This window comes from Stegostoma tigrinum, chromosome 12 (assembly GCF_030684315.1).
Source record: "Stegostoma tigrinum isolate sSteTig4 chromosome 12, sSteTig4.hap1, whole genome shotgun sequence".
Taxonomy (NCBI): domain Eukaryota; kingdom Metazoa; phylum Chordata; class Chondrichthyes; order Orectolobiformes; family Stegostomatidae; genus Stegostoma; species Stegostoma tigrinum.
In genome coordinates, this window is record NC_081365.1 from 73,695,130 (window position 1) to 73,710,777 (window position 15,648).

Genomic DNA, 15,648 nt, shown 5'->3' on the forward strand with positions numbered 1-15,648 from the left:
TTCAATCCCCACCCTAATTCCTGCAACCCGTCATTTTACCAGAGCTAACCCACCAAACCTACACATCCCTGGACAATTTAGCTGGGGCAATACACCTAACCTTTGGACTGTGGGAGGAAACCCAGAGTACCCAGAGGAAACTCACATAGGCACAAAAAGAATGTGCAAGCTCCACACAGACAGAATTAGAGTCGTCCAGGGCTGAAATCAAACCTGGCTCCCTGGAGCTGTAAGGCAGCAGTGCTAGCCACTGTGCCACCGTTACAACTTGTTATAAAAATAAAATGCAGGCTTATGTCAAATGCATGCTTTTTATTGCGAAAAGCATCTGTAAAACCGATAACATAGAAAGAGAGTTGTGAGCTATGCTAAACAGACTGTGCCTTCTTTGAATTGCCTTCGTGCTCAGTTAGGGCAATGAGACTGGAGAATCTGTTATTTTAGCAGCATTACCTGCCATAAGATGGAAAAATACTTACTTCAGTCGCTGACAGGCGTTTGTCACCATTGTCACTCCCAATTCCGGAGTCAAAATCTTGCTTTTTGTCAGGATAAACGTCTTCAATGCTTAAAAAAGGAACGAGAATTCAAAGTGAAATACTGAAGCTGCCTTCATCGAAACATCACACTGTCTAAACCACTACCCTGCTGAAAATGAGCAAAGTCGCGAATCACTTAAAATCATTAGTATAAAAGTGTGTGTGGAATTAGCAATTCCCAGTGAACAGTATGATTTATCCAAATAATCCCCAATTGGCACAGATTCAGTAAGAATTGAACATTAATTTCACTAATGTACAACACTTATAACTCTGGGAATTGCTGATTATGCATTTGACATTTAAAAAAAGAACGACTCATTTTCTTTTTGATTTCCTAGCAATTAACGATCGTTAATGCTTCTTTCAGCCAATTACTTTTCTTTAATTGCATATAATCTGGGTCAAGGTGAATAATGACGACACTGGAGAGCAGACAATTCCATTTTGAACCCCACATACCGCAAGCTAGTGGATAGTCACTGATTAAAGACCGAGGAGTGATCTTTCTGCCGGAACAGTGTGACTCAAATCTACCCTGAGAAGACCACTAGCTGCAGCACCCGTAACATTCTCATCTTCCCACTGTTAGCACTGTAATCGAGCAGGTCTGCAAAATGAGTGCAGGAGATATCTGGGTTATAACTTCATGCATCAGCTGCTTATTCCCAGTGAAGATTAACTCCTTCTTCTTGGAGTCTTCACCGAGAGCAGGATCTCATGTCGAGGAGACAGGCTGGAACAGAGGCAGCCAAACATTCAATTATAAATGTAATGAAATGCTCACACCTCACACAGCTGGGCAAGTAACAGTGGGGGCTGTTCCAGACCTACTCCCTACGCCATGGTGTGCCTTGATGCAGTCAGCCACCAATTATCTAAGATTACCATGAAGGTGTGGCATGGTGACCCTTAGGTCATATTCATCACTAGTTTCCCCTACCTAATGAGAGAACTGTCCTGTAGTCATGTCGCACCCTGGCACCTTTACCTTGCTCAGTATGAGAAAATTAGAAATGAAGAAAATGGGGAAATGTCCACCAGGGGGAGCCAAGGTTCCACAATAAGGGACTTAAAATGTACTTGATGTACAAAGAATCCTGATTTACTGAATTATGGAAGGGGAGCAAGTAGCCATGTGGCTCTGGCATCAGACCAGTAGCTGTAGGTATTAAGAGTTCAAATCCCACAATTCAGAGAAAAATTAAACTGCTGAAATTGGTTACAGTTTGGCTATAAAACAAGTTCATTATAAAAACCCCAACTGGTCTAGTCATGTCATTCGAGGAAGGAAGCCTGATCCCCTAATGAGTCTGGGAGAGATTGTTTCAAATCCCTTTGAACTCAATATCACCCTCTTAAGAATTCATTTAACCAAGCCACTCAGAGATATCAACAGCACATTAGAGAAAACCCGCTCACTTCAATGACTTTTTTGAAAGAAAATTATTTGTGATTATTTTCTCATTTTGAATGGTAACGTGAAGGCAAATTAAATGAGCGCCACTATAAAAAAATGATAAATTTATCTGTACAAAGAAGATTCTATTACATATGTTTTTATTTAATATTAATGTATCATGTATTGTCATATTATTCATATTTCACATGAACATTGAGTACATTAAAATACATAAACTATTCAGTAATTGTAATGATGTGATTGTTTGCACAGTAAGTGTACAGCTACCATTTAACAATAGCAAGCTACTTACTTCCTGAGAAGTGATTAGTGCTGTTTGTCAGAGGAAGTCAGGGTTTAATGAGGGTACAATACATAAAATGTATTAGCTAGAGCTGCTCTCTGTAATACACAGCTAGATTTCACCTGGTATAATGACCTCTGTCCACCCACCGAAGTCCTCGTTCATAGCCTGGCTACAATGGAATGGCTGCCATGCTATCATAACATGCCAGAGGTGGGATTTCCACTGCTCAGAGACAGAAAGCCTCTTCCCAAAAGCTGCCTCCCTGGAGCCCCAACAGCTTCTGGTGGGAGACATGGCCACTGCTCGGACTATTCCAGTTGCCCAGTGGAGTCTGTCACTGGAACCAGATACCAAGGCAGGTATACGGGATTCTGCCCAGCTTAGCTACTTCTAATCAAAATGTTTATATATGTTATGACACACATCTGGAGCAGGTGAGACTAGATTCTGCACCTCCTGGCTCAGCGGTAGGGACGCTACCACTGTGCCAGAAGAGCCCCTTCTACCAAGGTTAATTTGGCAGGTGAGGGGACAGGTTTGAGAGATCAGTGATGGAAGTGTGGTAAGAGGGCATACCCTCAAGATTAGAGGGAGCAGGTTTAGGACTGAATTGAGAAGGAACTTCTTCACCCAGAGGGCTGTTAATCTGTGGAATTCCTTGCCCAGTGAAGTAGTTGACGCTACATCAGTAAGCATTTTTAAGGCTAAGGTAAATTTTATTTTGAACAATAAAGGAATTAAGGGATATGGTGAGAGTGCGGTAGTGGATCTGAGTCCACGAAAAGATCAGCCACGATCTTATCAAATGGCATTGCTGGCTCGAAGGGCCGGCGGCCTACACCTGCTCCTAGTTCTTATGTTCTAAAGGGGGAAACACGATCCTGAGTAGGCAGTAATGCCTCAAGCGAGGAAAGGGTCTCACAATGAAGGCTTCCCCACCTTGCCTGATACCTGCTCATGAAACTAGAATTGCTGAGGTAATTATTTGGGTGGGCCTCCACTTGCTGCAGATAAAATACCAGCAGAGGTAGGCTGAGGTCTTAAAGTGGCCATTACTGACATACCTGAGGGCTTCAATACACCCAAGGGCCCACAGGTTAGCCAGCAACTCTACTGCAGGCCCCACAAACTTCCAAAAAAGTTGGGGATGGATGAAAGAGTTAGCCCCTGAATTTAAGGAAACTCTCACCCTCCCAGCTGTTTAAGCCGACAAGTACATCTGTAAAAGTCAAGCCTGCAGTCACTGGCCAGCTAGAGGTCTGCAACATGGTCCAGGCCCAGGCTTGTCAAGCAGCAATCAAAAGAAATAAGGCAAGCAACGACGACACAATGTTTTCATTTCCATTCTAACTTAGCAGAAAGGAGCGCAGACTGAGCTGCAGTCAGCCAAACAGATCAAGAATTTAACAACTGGTAACAGCTTGCATGTGTTCTCTGGATTTTCAATTTAAATAGATGCCTCCAGAAGTTACGTAAATATTTTATAAAAAGCCTCTGGCCTGAAAACAATTATTCATTTTTGCAAAGGGAGAAATGTGTTTCCTGACAAAACTGTGGGACATTTGCACTCTCTCAGCAAATTAAGAGGGGTTTAATATAACCAAGAACTCCTGTCTCTTGTGATCAAATTAAGTGTGTTGGCGGGCCTGGAAATATCTAGTGACTCATTATTGATTTCATATCAAAGCATAGGTCACAAATTACAAAGAATGCTGTTGGAACTTACCTCCCTCCGACAGGCTGTGGCACACGAACCTTCTCTATGGGTTGCTGATAAAGGGATTCTGCATTCTTGTCAATTCTGCACGCCTCTATATTCAAGTATTTGAATATGTGTACTTTGCCTTTCATGCAGATCTAATCATAAAAAAGGAGAGATCTGTAGGCCATATCCCCAAAAAGTGCACATCCGATACTCGTAACTGCAACATGAGCTTCATGTTTTCAAATGCGACATTATGCACAATACTCTTTAAAATACAATAGCATAGCAGAGACAATTTGGTGGCGTTACTCAGAGACCTGAGTTCAGAACGAGGTGCTGCAATTTCACTCACTGACGCAGTGCTGCGCGCACTGAATGTGATTTTAGCAAACGCACTGCACTGCTTCATTGATGTCACCCCATCCATCAACAGGAGAACTGCAATTGTCATATTTTGTTACCCTGTCAGTCTTGCATACTTTCGTCTGCATTTTCAACATAGTAAAACAGACCCATTCAGCTATTCTCCAGCAAAATCAATATAAGTGCAAGATAGGAGTTCAAAACCAAATAGAACACTTCCTTTCTGAACAGAACAGAAATTCTGAATAAAAAACTAACACCACTGATTTTTTGCAACAGCCAAGACGTGCTTCTTTGACAGCAACTTGTTTTTAAGGCTGACTTTACACTGGCGATTATTAATTATTCCAGAAAAACAATTTAAATATATTCCAAAATTCTAACAAAATAGAGAGGCATAAATTCTGCGAGTCCAGGACAGATGTACAAGCTCATCAAGTCAACTTCATACACAATCCAAGCACTCACTACACAGCAACAATGCCAGAGTGAGAGTATTCCCAGCAATGTTTCCCATGAAATTCCCACAAAGGAACATTTAATAGATGGAACATGAACAAGCCCAAAATAAAGCACCTAATTTGGCAAATGTGTCAGATCAAAGCAGAAAAATAAAGACATGCTGTCAAGCAGGATGTTTTCCTATAGTCCTCAACTTTTGTTGGGTGCCAATAAGCATAAAACAGAAACCCTGGACAGTAGGGTGGACATTCTGCTGTTAAATATAGCTTGTAGAATGCATAGCCACATTTGATCTTCCAAACAACTCTCCACAATGGGACAATCAGCAATTAGTTAAAGAAGGGTTAAGGAACAGAGTACTAGAGTCCAATACTTACCAGGTATGATCATTATAGTGAACAGCTAAGCGCTGAATAGATCACTGGCTCCCAATCTTTGGGATATAGCAAAGTTACACAAGTTGAGAATGAAATTATCTTAGAGGAACACGGCATATGCTTGGTAAACAGTCTTCTGAACTCCTTGGACCAAACATTCCATGGAAAATACACGCAAAAATTCTGAGAAAATAAGTCCTCTCAATTTTGGGATCAACCCATGAAATAGTAAGAGTTCTGTGTGCCTGTGCAAGACAAGATCTCTCAGGGCTTTACTTCTTTTAGCAAGCTCCCTGTCTATGACCAATTTGATTCTTGCCAGACAATTTCCCACAATCTCATTACAGCTTAGAGCAAAAACTAACCTAAACTTATTTTCAAAGCATATGTCTGAAGTGGAATTAGCCTACACCATGTCCAAGGCATGGCTCTTTAGTTGGTATGTTTGATTTACAAGGACTCTGAGGCTAAGACTCATGGGCAACTTGTAGGAACCAAATGGTGTCCTATGCTCTGAATTAGAGAACACTGTATCGTTTATATATTTGTCTTTGGGATGCTGGTCAAAGTTATTACTTATCTGAAGTTGACCCGAGTGATGGTAATGGAACAAATTCTCGTCAAGCACAGTTTATTATAGAGTCAAAGATACACAGCATGGAAACAGGCCCTTCACTCCAACTTGTCCAGGCCGACTAGGCATTCTGTATAAATCTAGTCCTATCTGCCAGCATTTGGCCCATCTCCCGCTAAATCCTTGCTATTCATATACCCATCAGATGCCTTTTAAATGCTGTAATTTACCAGCCTCCACCACTTCCTCTCAGAGCTCATTTCATACACACACCACGCTCTGCATGAAAAATCTTCCCCTTTGGTCCCTTTTAAATCTTTCCCTCCCATCTTAAACCTATGCCGTCTAGTTTTGGACTCCCTCACCCCAGGGAAAAGACCTTCCCTATTTGCCCTGCATGATTTTATAAAAACTCTGCAAGGTCACCCCTCAGCCTCCCACACTCCAAGGAAAATAACCTCAGTCTATTCAGTGTCTCCCTACAGCTCAAACCTTCCAACCTTGGCAACATCCTCATAAACCTTTTCTGAACCCTTTCAAGTTTCACAATATCCTTCCTATAGAGGTAGATCAGAATCGCACACAATATCCCAAAAGTGATTGAACCAATGTCCTGTACAGCTGCAACAATGACCTCCCAACTATTATACTCAATGCACTGACCAATAAGGACAAGCATACCAAACACCTTTTTCACTATCCTATCTACCTGCAACTGCACTTCTAAGGAATTAGGAACCTGCACTTCAAGATGTCTTTGGTCAGCAAGCCTCCCCAGGACCACACCATTAAGTCCTGCCCTGAAATGCCTCTCCAAAATGCAGCACCTCACATTTATCTAAATTAAACTCCATCTGCCATTCCTCGGTCCATCTGATCAAGGTCCCACGGTACGCTAAGGTAACCTTCTTTGCTACCCACCACACCTCTAATCTGCAAACTTACTAACCATACCTCTTATGTTCTCATCCAATTAATTTATATAAATAACAAAAAGCAGTGGACCCAGCACCGATTCTTGTGGCACACTTCTGGTCACAGGCCTGAAAAGCAACCCTCCACCACCACCCTCTGCCTTCTACATTCAAGCCAATTCTGTATCCAAACGGCTAGTTCTCCCTGTATTCCGTGTGATCTAAACTTGCTAACCAGCCTACCATTAGGAACCTTGTCAAATGCCTTAGTGAAGTCCATATAATCACATCCGTTGCTCTGCCCTCATCAATCCTCTTCGTTACTTCTACAAAAAAACGCATCAAAGTTCATGAGACAAAATTTCCACGCACAAAGCCATGTTCATTATTCATGATCAATCCTTGCCTTTCCAAATATATGTAAATCCTGTCCATTAGGATTCCCTCCAACAATTTGCCCACCACTGATGTCAGGCTCACTGGTCTACAGTAAGGCTTTTCCTTACCACCCTTAAATATTGGCACCACATTAGCCAACCTTCAGTCTTCCACCTCCTCACCTATGGCTATCAATGTTACTAATATCTCAGCAAGGGACCCAGCAATCACTTCCCTAGCTTCTCGCAGAGTTCTAGGGTACAGCTGACCAGGTCCCGGGGATTTATCCATCTTTATGCGTTTTAAAACATCCAGCACCACCTACCCTGTAACAGACATTTTTTAAGACGTCGCTATTTATTTCCCCACATTCTACATCTTCTACGTCCTTCTCCACAGTGAACACTGATGCAAAATATTCATTTACTATCTCCCCAATCTCCTGCAGTTCCACACATAGCGGCCTTGCTCATCTTTAAGGAGCCCTATTCTCTCCCTAGTTATCCTTGTATCCCTTTGGATTCTCCTTAACCTTATTTGCCAAAGCTATTTCATGTCTGCTTTTTGGGCTCCTGATTTCCCTCCTAAATATACTCCTACTGCATTCATACTTGTCTATGGATTCACTTAATCTCTGCTGTCTATACCTGACATTTCCCCCTTTTCCTTGGCCAACACCTCAATTTCTCTCTTCACCCAGTATTCCCTACAACTACCAGCCTTGCCCTTCACCCTGACAGGAAATTACTGTCTCTACATTCTCTATCTCATTTTTGAAGACTTCTATTTTCCAGCCATCCTGTTACCTGTGATCTGGTCTGCCCCCAATCAATTTTTGAAAGTTCTAGCTGATACTGTCAAAATTGGTCTTCCTCCAATTTAGAACTTTAACTTTAGATCCAGTCTATCTTTTTTTTCATTACTATTTTAAAACTAATAGAATTATGGTCACTGGCCCCAAAATGATCCCCCATTGACACCTCAGTCACCTGCCCTGCCTTATTTCCCAAGCGTAGGTCAAGTTTTTCACCTTCTGTAATAGGTACGTCCACATGCTGAATCAGAAAATTTTCTTACACACCTATATTCCTCTCTATCCAAGCCCTTAACACCATGGTAGTCCCAGTTTATGTTGGGAAAATTAAAATTCCCTACCATAACCACGCTATCGTTCTTACAGATAAACGAGGTCTCCTTATGAATTTGTTTCTCAATTTCCTGGGGGTCTATAATAGAATGCTAGTAAGGTGATCGTCGCTTTCTTATTTCTCAGTTCCACCCAATGAATTCCCTGGACATATTCCCAGCAATGTCCTGCCCAAGTACAGCAGTAATGTTATCCTTAATCAAAAATGCCTCCCTCTCCAACATTTCCTGGAGGTAACCTATCCAGCTAACTGAATCTTCAGTTTATCTCCCTCCCCGCAACTGCCATCCATCACACTCCCAGCTCCTGTAAATTTCTCATTGTCTCTAACTGCTGCTCTAACTGATCCATGCAATCCAATAGGATTTGCAACCAAGCACACTTCCTGCAGACAAAATCATCGGTAACATGGAAACTTTGCCTAATCTCCCACATCTGACAGAGAGAGTTCATCACTGTACTAAAGACCCTGAAAATTGCACAGTCTTACTGCTCTAGAAACACTGCTCCACGCTAATTTAGTACCTGTGTTGTATATTTTTAAAGTTTAACCAAGAGATATATCTCTATAAAAACACAATCAAAAAGAACCCACTCTACTCACTCTCATTAACTTACAAAAAACACTGGACACTTAGCTGCTCCCCTGCTGTGATCTCCCCATGCGGGTTTCTCTAAGGTCAGCTGTGAATTTCACTGCTTGTTTATTTTTCTTAGATGAGCTCCAGTGTCCAGAGGTATTTGAAATCAAACAGCAGATGCTAAACCTGACCAATGCAGGGATATGGTCATCTTTACATGTTGGGTTATGTGTTGGAACAACACTGAATATTTGAGAGAACATAAACGAGAGTACTGCAACCTCCAATATTTTGTGACCCTTACTTCAACAGATTTAGTACATGCAGGTCATTACACTTATTTGCGCTAATGTCCGCACATACATACATTACCGTGGCACTTACATGAGCGCCATTAAGGCTTATGGTTCTGGCATACAATTGCTACTCCATTAGAACTAAAACAGCTGAAGGCAACTCTCCTCAAATTGACTTGTCAGTTCCAATCACCTGTTCCATTCGAGCACTAATTGGCCTCAGGGATATGTTACACGGCTCGCATCCAAAATCATTTTAAAGCAAATTCAGACCTTTTTCAGTACTTTGGAAGTTAAAAACAACTAACCTGTGCTGGTGGAGACTGCAGTGGATTATTATCCATTTCTATTATTTGCAAGTGTCTCATATTCCTGTAACAGATTGGTATTGACACAACCTTATTGCAGGAAAAGTTTAACTTCACAAGTGGGAGGTTTGCTAACTCTGCAAAAATAAAAATCAAATAATTTTAGTTTTTCTATTATTTCACTGTCTGTTCTGGAATAAGTAAGATACTGAGAAATTCAAAGACAGCTTCACCTTCTGGCAAAATCTGCAGGTAATTTCGCCTTACGTTCAACTCTCTGAGTGACTGAAGTTGTCCGATCTGCTGTGGCAAACTTGTAATTTCATTGCAGCTCACATCCTGAACATTAAAAGGGAACAAAAAGAAAGTAATCATGAGAATTCTTTCTGGAAATTATAATCTAGTTCCCGTACAGAATACACACTACTAACCTGTACAGAAATTACAATCAATTTAACTTAAAGGGAACACGGTGCTTATCTCTCTATTACAGTAAGAATGAATCTAAGAGAGACCAAAGAGAACACAAGAGAGATGAAGAGGCTTGAGAATGCATGATGAAAAGCAGAACAGGAAAGAATGTATGAGAATATGCAAAAGAGTAAATATTGTTTTAATTTTATTAACACCTTTCAAGGTTCATGAGCTCAGATCCTTCCTAAGTACATGACACACAATAAATGTTTTTAAAGCATAGTCACTGTTATAATGCAAGAAATTAGCCACCTAATTTGCATGTGCAAATACCTACAAACAGCAATGCAATTATGAAAATATCGCAGTTAGTGATGCTGGGTGCAGAATTCCGTTCTTTCAAATACTGTCACGGGGTCTTCAAGGCCCTTGAAGACAAGGACCCAAGACAACAGCAGAGGCATCTTATTCAAATGACCATGTCTCACAACATAGCAGCAGACCTTCAGTGCTGCACTACAGTGATCAAGTTTCCAGACTTGGGCTGAACAAGGACCTTCAAACTCAGAGACATGAGTCATAGTCATAGAGGTCCACAGCACAGTAAAAGGTCTTTTGGCTCATCAAACCTTTACTGGTCAAAAACAAATATCCAACCCCACTTTCCCACTGATTCTAATGCCACTTTCCAGCAACTGGTCCAATGTCTTGTGTGCCTTGGCATTCACATGTCCATGTGTGAATACTTCTCAAATATTATGAAAGTTTCTGTCTCTGTCAACCTGACAGATGATTCCCACCACCCTTTGGTTGAAAAAAAGAGTTTCCTCACATATCTCCTCTAAACCTCCTGCACTTATCTTAAATCGATGCCCCCTGGTCATTGAGCCCTCCACCAAGGGAAAAAGTTCCTTCTGATCTACCCTATTTTTGCAACACATAATTTCATTCAACTCAATTATACAGCGTCCCTCTGACTCATCGACTTCAAGGAAAACAAACAGTCGATCTGATTTTTCTTCGTAACCCCAACTCTCCAGCCCTGCAACATCCTGGTACAACTCCTCTGCTCCTCTCAAGTACAATCACATCCATTGTACAATGTGGATTCCAGAGCTGCACACAATATTCCAGCTGTGGTCTAACCAACATTTTATGCTGTTCTGGCATGTCCTGTCTGCTTTTAAACATTATAAATAAAGGCTAGTATCCTATATGCATTCTTAACTACTTCATCTATATGTCCCACTATCTTAAGAGGCTGGTGAACATGCGTGCGAAAATATTCTGATCCTCCTTCCCAGTGCTACTGTTCATCATGTAGTCCCTTGCCTTGTTGTCCTGCCTAAGTACGTCATCTCACTTAACCAAATTCTGTTCCCAAAAAAGCCACATTCAGCTACAGACAGCAAGGGAGGGAAAGCAAGAAAGAAGTATGACACTGAGGAGAGAGTTTAAGCAATGGAGATAGAGAGGATTAAAATACAAATCAGATGTTTGGACACTGGGGTTGTACTGCAATTTTGGAAAGCATTAGTCAGTTCTCAGTTGCAAAAGAGTACATTTCTAGTCACCTCATCTCAGAAACAGATATCCTGGCTTTTTGAAAGACAGCAACAATAAAAGCAATCCCAGGAGATAAAATGTCGATGCATTACGAGACGATACTTGAGAATCTTAACGATTGCATTCGAAAGAGATTGGTCGTTGGTGAAGAACATGTGTAAAACCAATCTTAGGGAACATTTATTTACTCAAAAGGGTTCAGAATAATTAACCAGGTAAAGTAGTGGAATTAAATTTGACATGTGCCTTTTTGCAGTACAAAAGGAGGTCAATCAGTACTTCATGTTTCTGGCAGCTTTTAAAGAACTGTTTAAACAATCTCAATGCCTCGACCTTTTCACATCCCTTTAAAATGCTTCTTTTTTTTCTAATATTTAGTCACTTCCATTTTACAAGTAATTCTGCTTTCGTTAGCCTTTGATAATCCCATCATCATGACCGTACTAAAGAAAAGTCACATTTCCCTTAAATATTTTAGTGAAGATTTAAAACATATGCCTTTAAATTTCCAACTCTGTGCCTTTGGAAATAATTTACCTCACTTACCTTCTCAAGACCTCTAATTTTTAACATTAGGTCCCTTCAGAATTTCTCTTTACATACAAAAATCTCAATTTCTCTAGAGCCTCCAAATATTTATAGCACGTCTTTTTTATTTCCTTTGCAAATCCCATATGTTTGGGCTTTGACATAAAAGCAGAGTTAACAAAACAGGACACAAGTGCACTCCAGCTAATGATATGCATGGGTTTCCCAAATGTTCAGGTCTGTCTCCCAGGTCTGATTTATCCTTTTCCACTTGGGTAGAGATTGGTTGAAATTTTGAGCTTAAAGCCTCTTCCAGTCCCTCACAACCTTCCCTAGCAACACACACTGATCCAGTTTGTAAAGCTTAGCAATGCATTTGGTCATAAATTTAAGTTCTTTTGTTCCTCCATTGCCACATCTACTGATTCTTCTCAGTTTATCTGGGTTTTTTTTAATCAGCTGAGTATCTTCAACTGACTGATACCATACCTTTTCCATTTCATATCAAATCTACCTGTGGCTGCATCCTGAACTTTTCCTTACACATTTATTATCTACTTGCTGCATTTTACTTCTCAGAACTAAATCCAGCTACCTTCCTTTTTGATTAAAGTCAGAAAGCAGTCCTGTACATAGTGCTGAGAAACTCTGCATTCTCATCCCCTCCTTTCGTAATCTCCATCTCCCACAATTCTTTACAGCCTCCCAGCATCATACTAAAGTCAAAATTTTATCATATGAAGAAGTAGGTGTACAGGTATCTCTCATGGTTATGATTATGCTGTCCCACCAAATCTCATATTCTTTCCTTGAATGATGCTGCTTATGACATCCTGTTGTATAGCACTGCTTAATACAAGTGTTACATCAAGCTCATTACAATTAATTAGTGGAATGGAATATAAATGACATGAATGTAAATTTCTTGAACTGCAAAAATTCAACAGACAATGGTGATCATTTTGCACTGTAGATAGTGAGTAAAGAACAGAACTAATGTATGGTATGATTGTGGCACACTATCGTCCCAGAGTTACTCAACCACCATGTGACCAGACAAAAAAGGAACAGAAGTAGGCCATACGACCCCTCAAGATTGCTTCCTCATTCAACAGGATCACAGCTGATCTGACATTCCTCATGTCCTGCTTCCTGACCTTTCCCCATAATCTTTGATTCCCCGACTGATGAAGAATCTATCTACCTCAGCCTTAAATATACAATAGGACTCTGCCCCCACAGCTGTCTGTGGCCAGCAGTCCCAAAGGCTCTCAACTCTCTGACCGAAGAAATTTCTCCTCATCTCAATTTTAAATTGGTGCCACTTTATTCTGAGACTATGTTCTCTGATCCTAAATATCCTCTCAGCATTTACACTGTCAAGCCCCTCAAGAATTCTGTATATTTTAATGTGATCATCTTTAAATTGAAGGGACAGAGTCCCAGCCTGTTTAGCCTTTGCCTATAAGACAATCTCTCCATACCAGGGATCATCCTTGTTCTCTGAACTGCCTCTTTTTCTAAATAAGGGGACCAAAACTGTCCGCAGTATGACAAATATGGTCTTACCACCACCTTGTACAGTTACAGGAAGACTTCCCTGCTCTTATACTCCAACTCGCTTGAAATAAGGGTGAATATTCCATAAGTCTTCCTGATTACCTGCTACTCCTGGGTACTAGCTTTGAGTGTTTCATGCAGAAATACCCGAGGTCACTTTAGCCTGCAGCTTTCTACTGCTTTTCTCCACTTTAATAATACTCTGCTCGTTGTTCTTCCTTCCAAGGTGAGCAACTTCACTTTCCCCACACTATAAGTAATTTGCCAATTTCTTTTGCCAACTTACTTAACCTTTTAATATCTCTCTGTAAACTGTTTACATCCTTCTTATAACTTGCCTTTCCACCTATTTTTGTGTTCTCTGCAAGTTTGGTTATAGTACATTTCACTTCATCCTCCAAGTCATTAACATATATCTTCCCCTATGATTGCACTATACTGTCCCGTTTAGTTCAAACGTCAACCTTGCTTCAGTCAGTAGCACCTTCACCTTTATCTCACTCCAAAGATTTCAGCACAGCATCAAGGTTGAAATTTTAGCTGTAACTGAGAGCATGCTGCAGTATTGAGAGTGCTGCTGTTTAGAAAGGATATTAAACTGAAGTTCTGCCTGCACTATCATGGACACGAAAGATCCCATACTCCCAAAGTAGAACTAAGAGATTTGGCAAGTTAGCAGGCAGCATTTATCCTTCAAGGCTCACTCAAAAATAAACTGACCATTGATTGAAGATTGCAGGACCTTGCCATACACAGACTGACTGTCTTAACTCCCTATTTTCTTTTGATTTATTTATGTCTGGGACATTCGCCTTGTTGGTTAGCCAGCATTTAGTGCCCGTCCCTGGTTGCCCGTGAGGTGTTGGTTGTGAGCTGTCTGCTTGAACCATTGTAGCCCATGTGGTGTAGTTGGATCCATAATGTTCTGAGGGAGGGAACTCCAAGATTTTGGCCCAACAACACTAAAGGAATGACGAAATATTTCCAAGTTAGCATGGTCAGTGGTTTGGATAGGAGCTCACAGGATCTGCTGACCTTGTCCTTCCAAATGGTTGTGGGTTTGGAAAATGCTGTCTGAGGAACCGAGGCAAATTTCTGCAGTGTTATCTTGTAAATAATACAGACGTGGTACAGGGAGTGGATGCTTGTGGATATGGTGCCAATCAAGCGGACTGCTTTGCCCTGGGTGATGTCAAGCTTCTTGAGTGTTGTTGGAGCTGCACCTGCCCATGCTGTTGGGGAGTATCCCATCACTCTCTTGACTTGGGCCTTGAAGATGGTGGACAGGCTTTGGGGAGTTAGGAGGTGAGTTAGACTCTACAGTATTCCAAGCCTCTGACGTGCTCTTGTAGAACCGTGTTCTTGTGTTACTTGAGTTCCTAAGAACTTGCATTCTGAAGAAGAGTCAAACTGGACTTGAACTAGTAACCGTTCTTTTCTCTCTCTCCTCAGATGCTGCCAGACATGCTGGGTTTCTTCAGCATTTTACATTTGTTTCAGATTTCCAGCATCAGCCGTATTTTGCTTTTATTCAAATTTACATAAATAGCTGCAAGACATCTGGGATTTTAAGATTGCAGAACTGTGGCTATGATGCAAGCTCTTTCCCCTTTACTTTCTCTTTTTCATTTCTAAGGCTGACTCCAAGAAGTTCACTTTTCTCTTTCATGTCAGATACGTTCTATCCTCCAACAACTCTAAATTTGCTGTGAAATCCACGTTTGTGTCAGGATCAGTATTGGGGATCATGTTCTCTAACATAGCTCTGTAATCCTGGACATAAAAGAAAGCACGTTTCTCATCTCCAACCTCTTCTCTCTCCACTATGATGTTTTATGTCTTTATTTTCTTAATCTTACAAAGGTCAGGATCCTTCTAAGGTTTCCTCTCGAGGTTCTTCTGACGCCTTGTGTTGAAATCCAGAAGCCAGTTTGCTATGTCAACATATCTTTCGTAATCAAAACTACAGACCCTCACCTTCTTCGTTCTGTCTTTTTCACTACAATCTTATTGCTTTTAAGTACAAATCTTAGAAGTCACCTCATTATTGGTTCCTGATCTGTTCCATCTTCCTAGATTTTTTTTAAACCACAGTGATGTCACAAACATGAGTTGTAGTCTTTTGCTTTGGATCCTCTATTAATATAATTCAGTGAAATCGAAGAAGCTTAACATCAAGCTTTAAGAAAACATAAGCATGCAGGTATTTCAAAACAATCATGCTGCA

General features: G+C 40.9%; 1 protein-coding gene across 7 annotated transcripts in view; it reads right to left on the minus strand.

The window, feature by feature from the left end:
* Nucleotides 1-15,648, minus strand: part of lrch1 (leucine-rich repeats and calponin homology (CH) domain containing 1) — a 162,540-nt gene that overhangs the window by 59,998 nt on the left and 86,894 nt on the right. For all 7 annotated transcript variants that reach the window (XR_009446573.1, XR_009446572.1, XR_009446574.1 and 4 more), the window contains 4 exons: nucleotides 9,587-9,692; nucleotides 9,354-9,490; nucleotides 3,975-4,105; nucleotides 480-567 (listed from right to left, as the gene is read on the minus strand). Coding sequence is in view for 3 of the 7 variants with exons in the window: in XM_048540125.2 (XP_048396082.1) it covers nucleotides 480-567; nucleotides 3,975-4,105; nucleotides 9,354-9,490; nucleotides 9,587-9,692 (462 nt within the window). In the remaining 4 variants the exon portion in view is untranslated. The remainder of the gene's footprint in view (nucleotides 1-479; nucleotides 568-3,974; nucleotides 4,106-9,353; nucleotides 9,491-9,586; nucleotides 9,693-15,648) is intronic.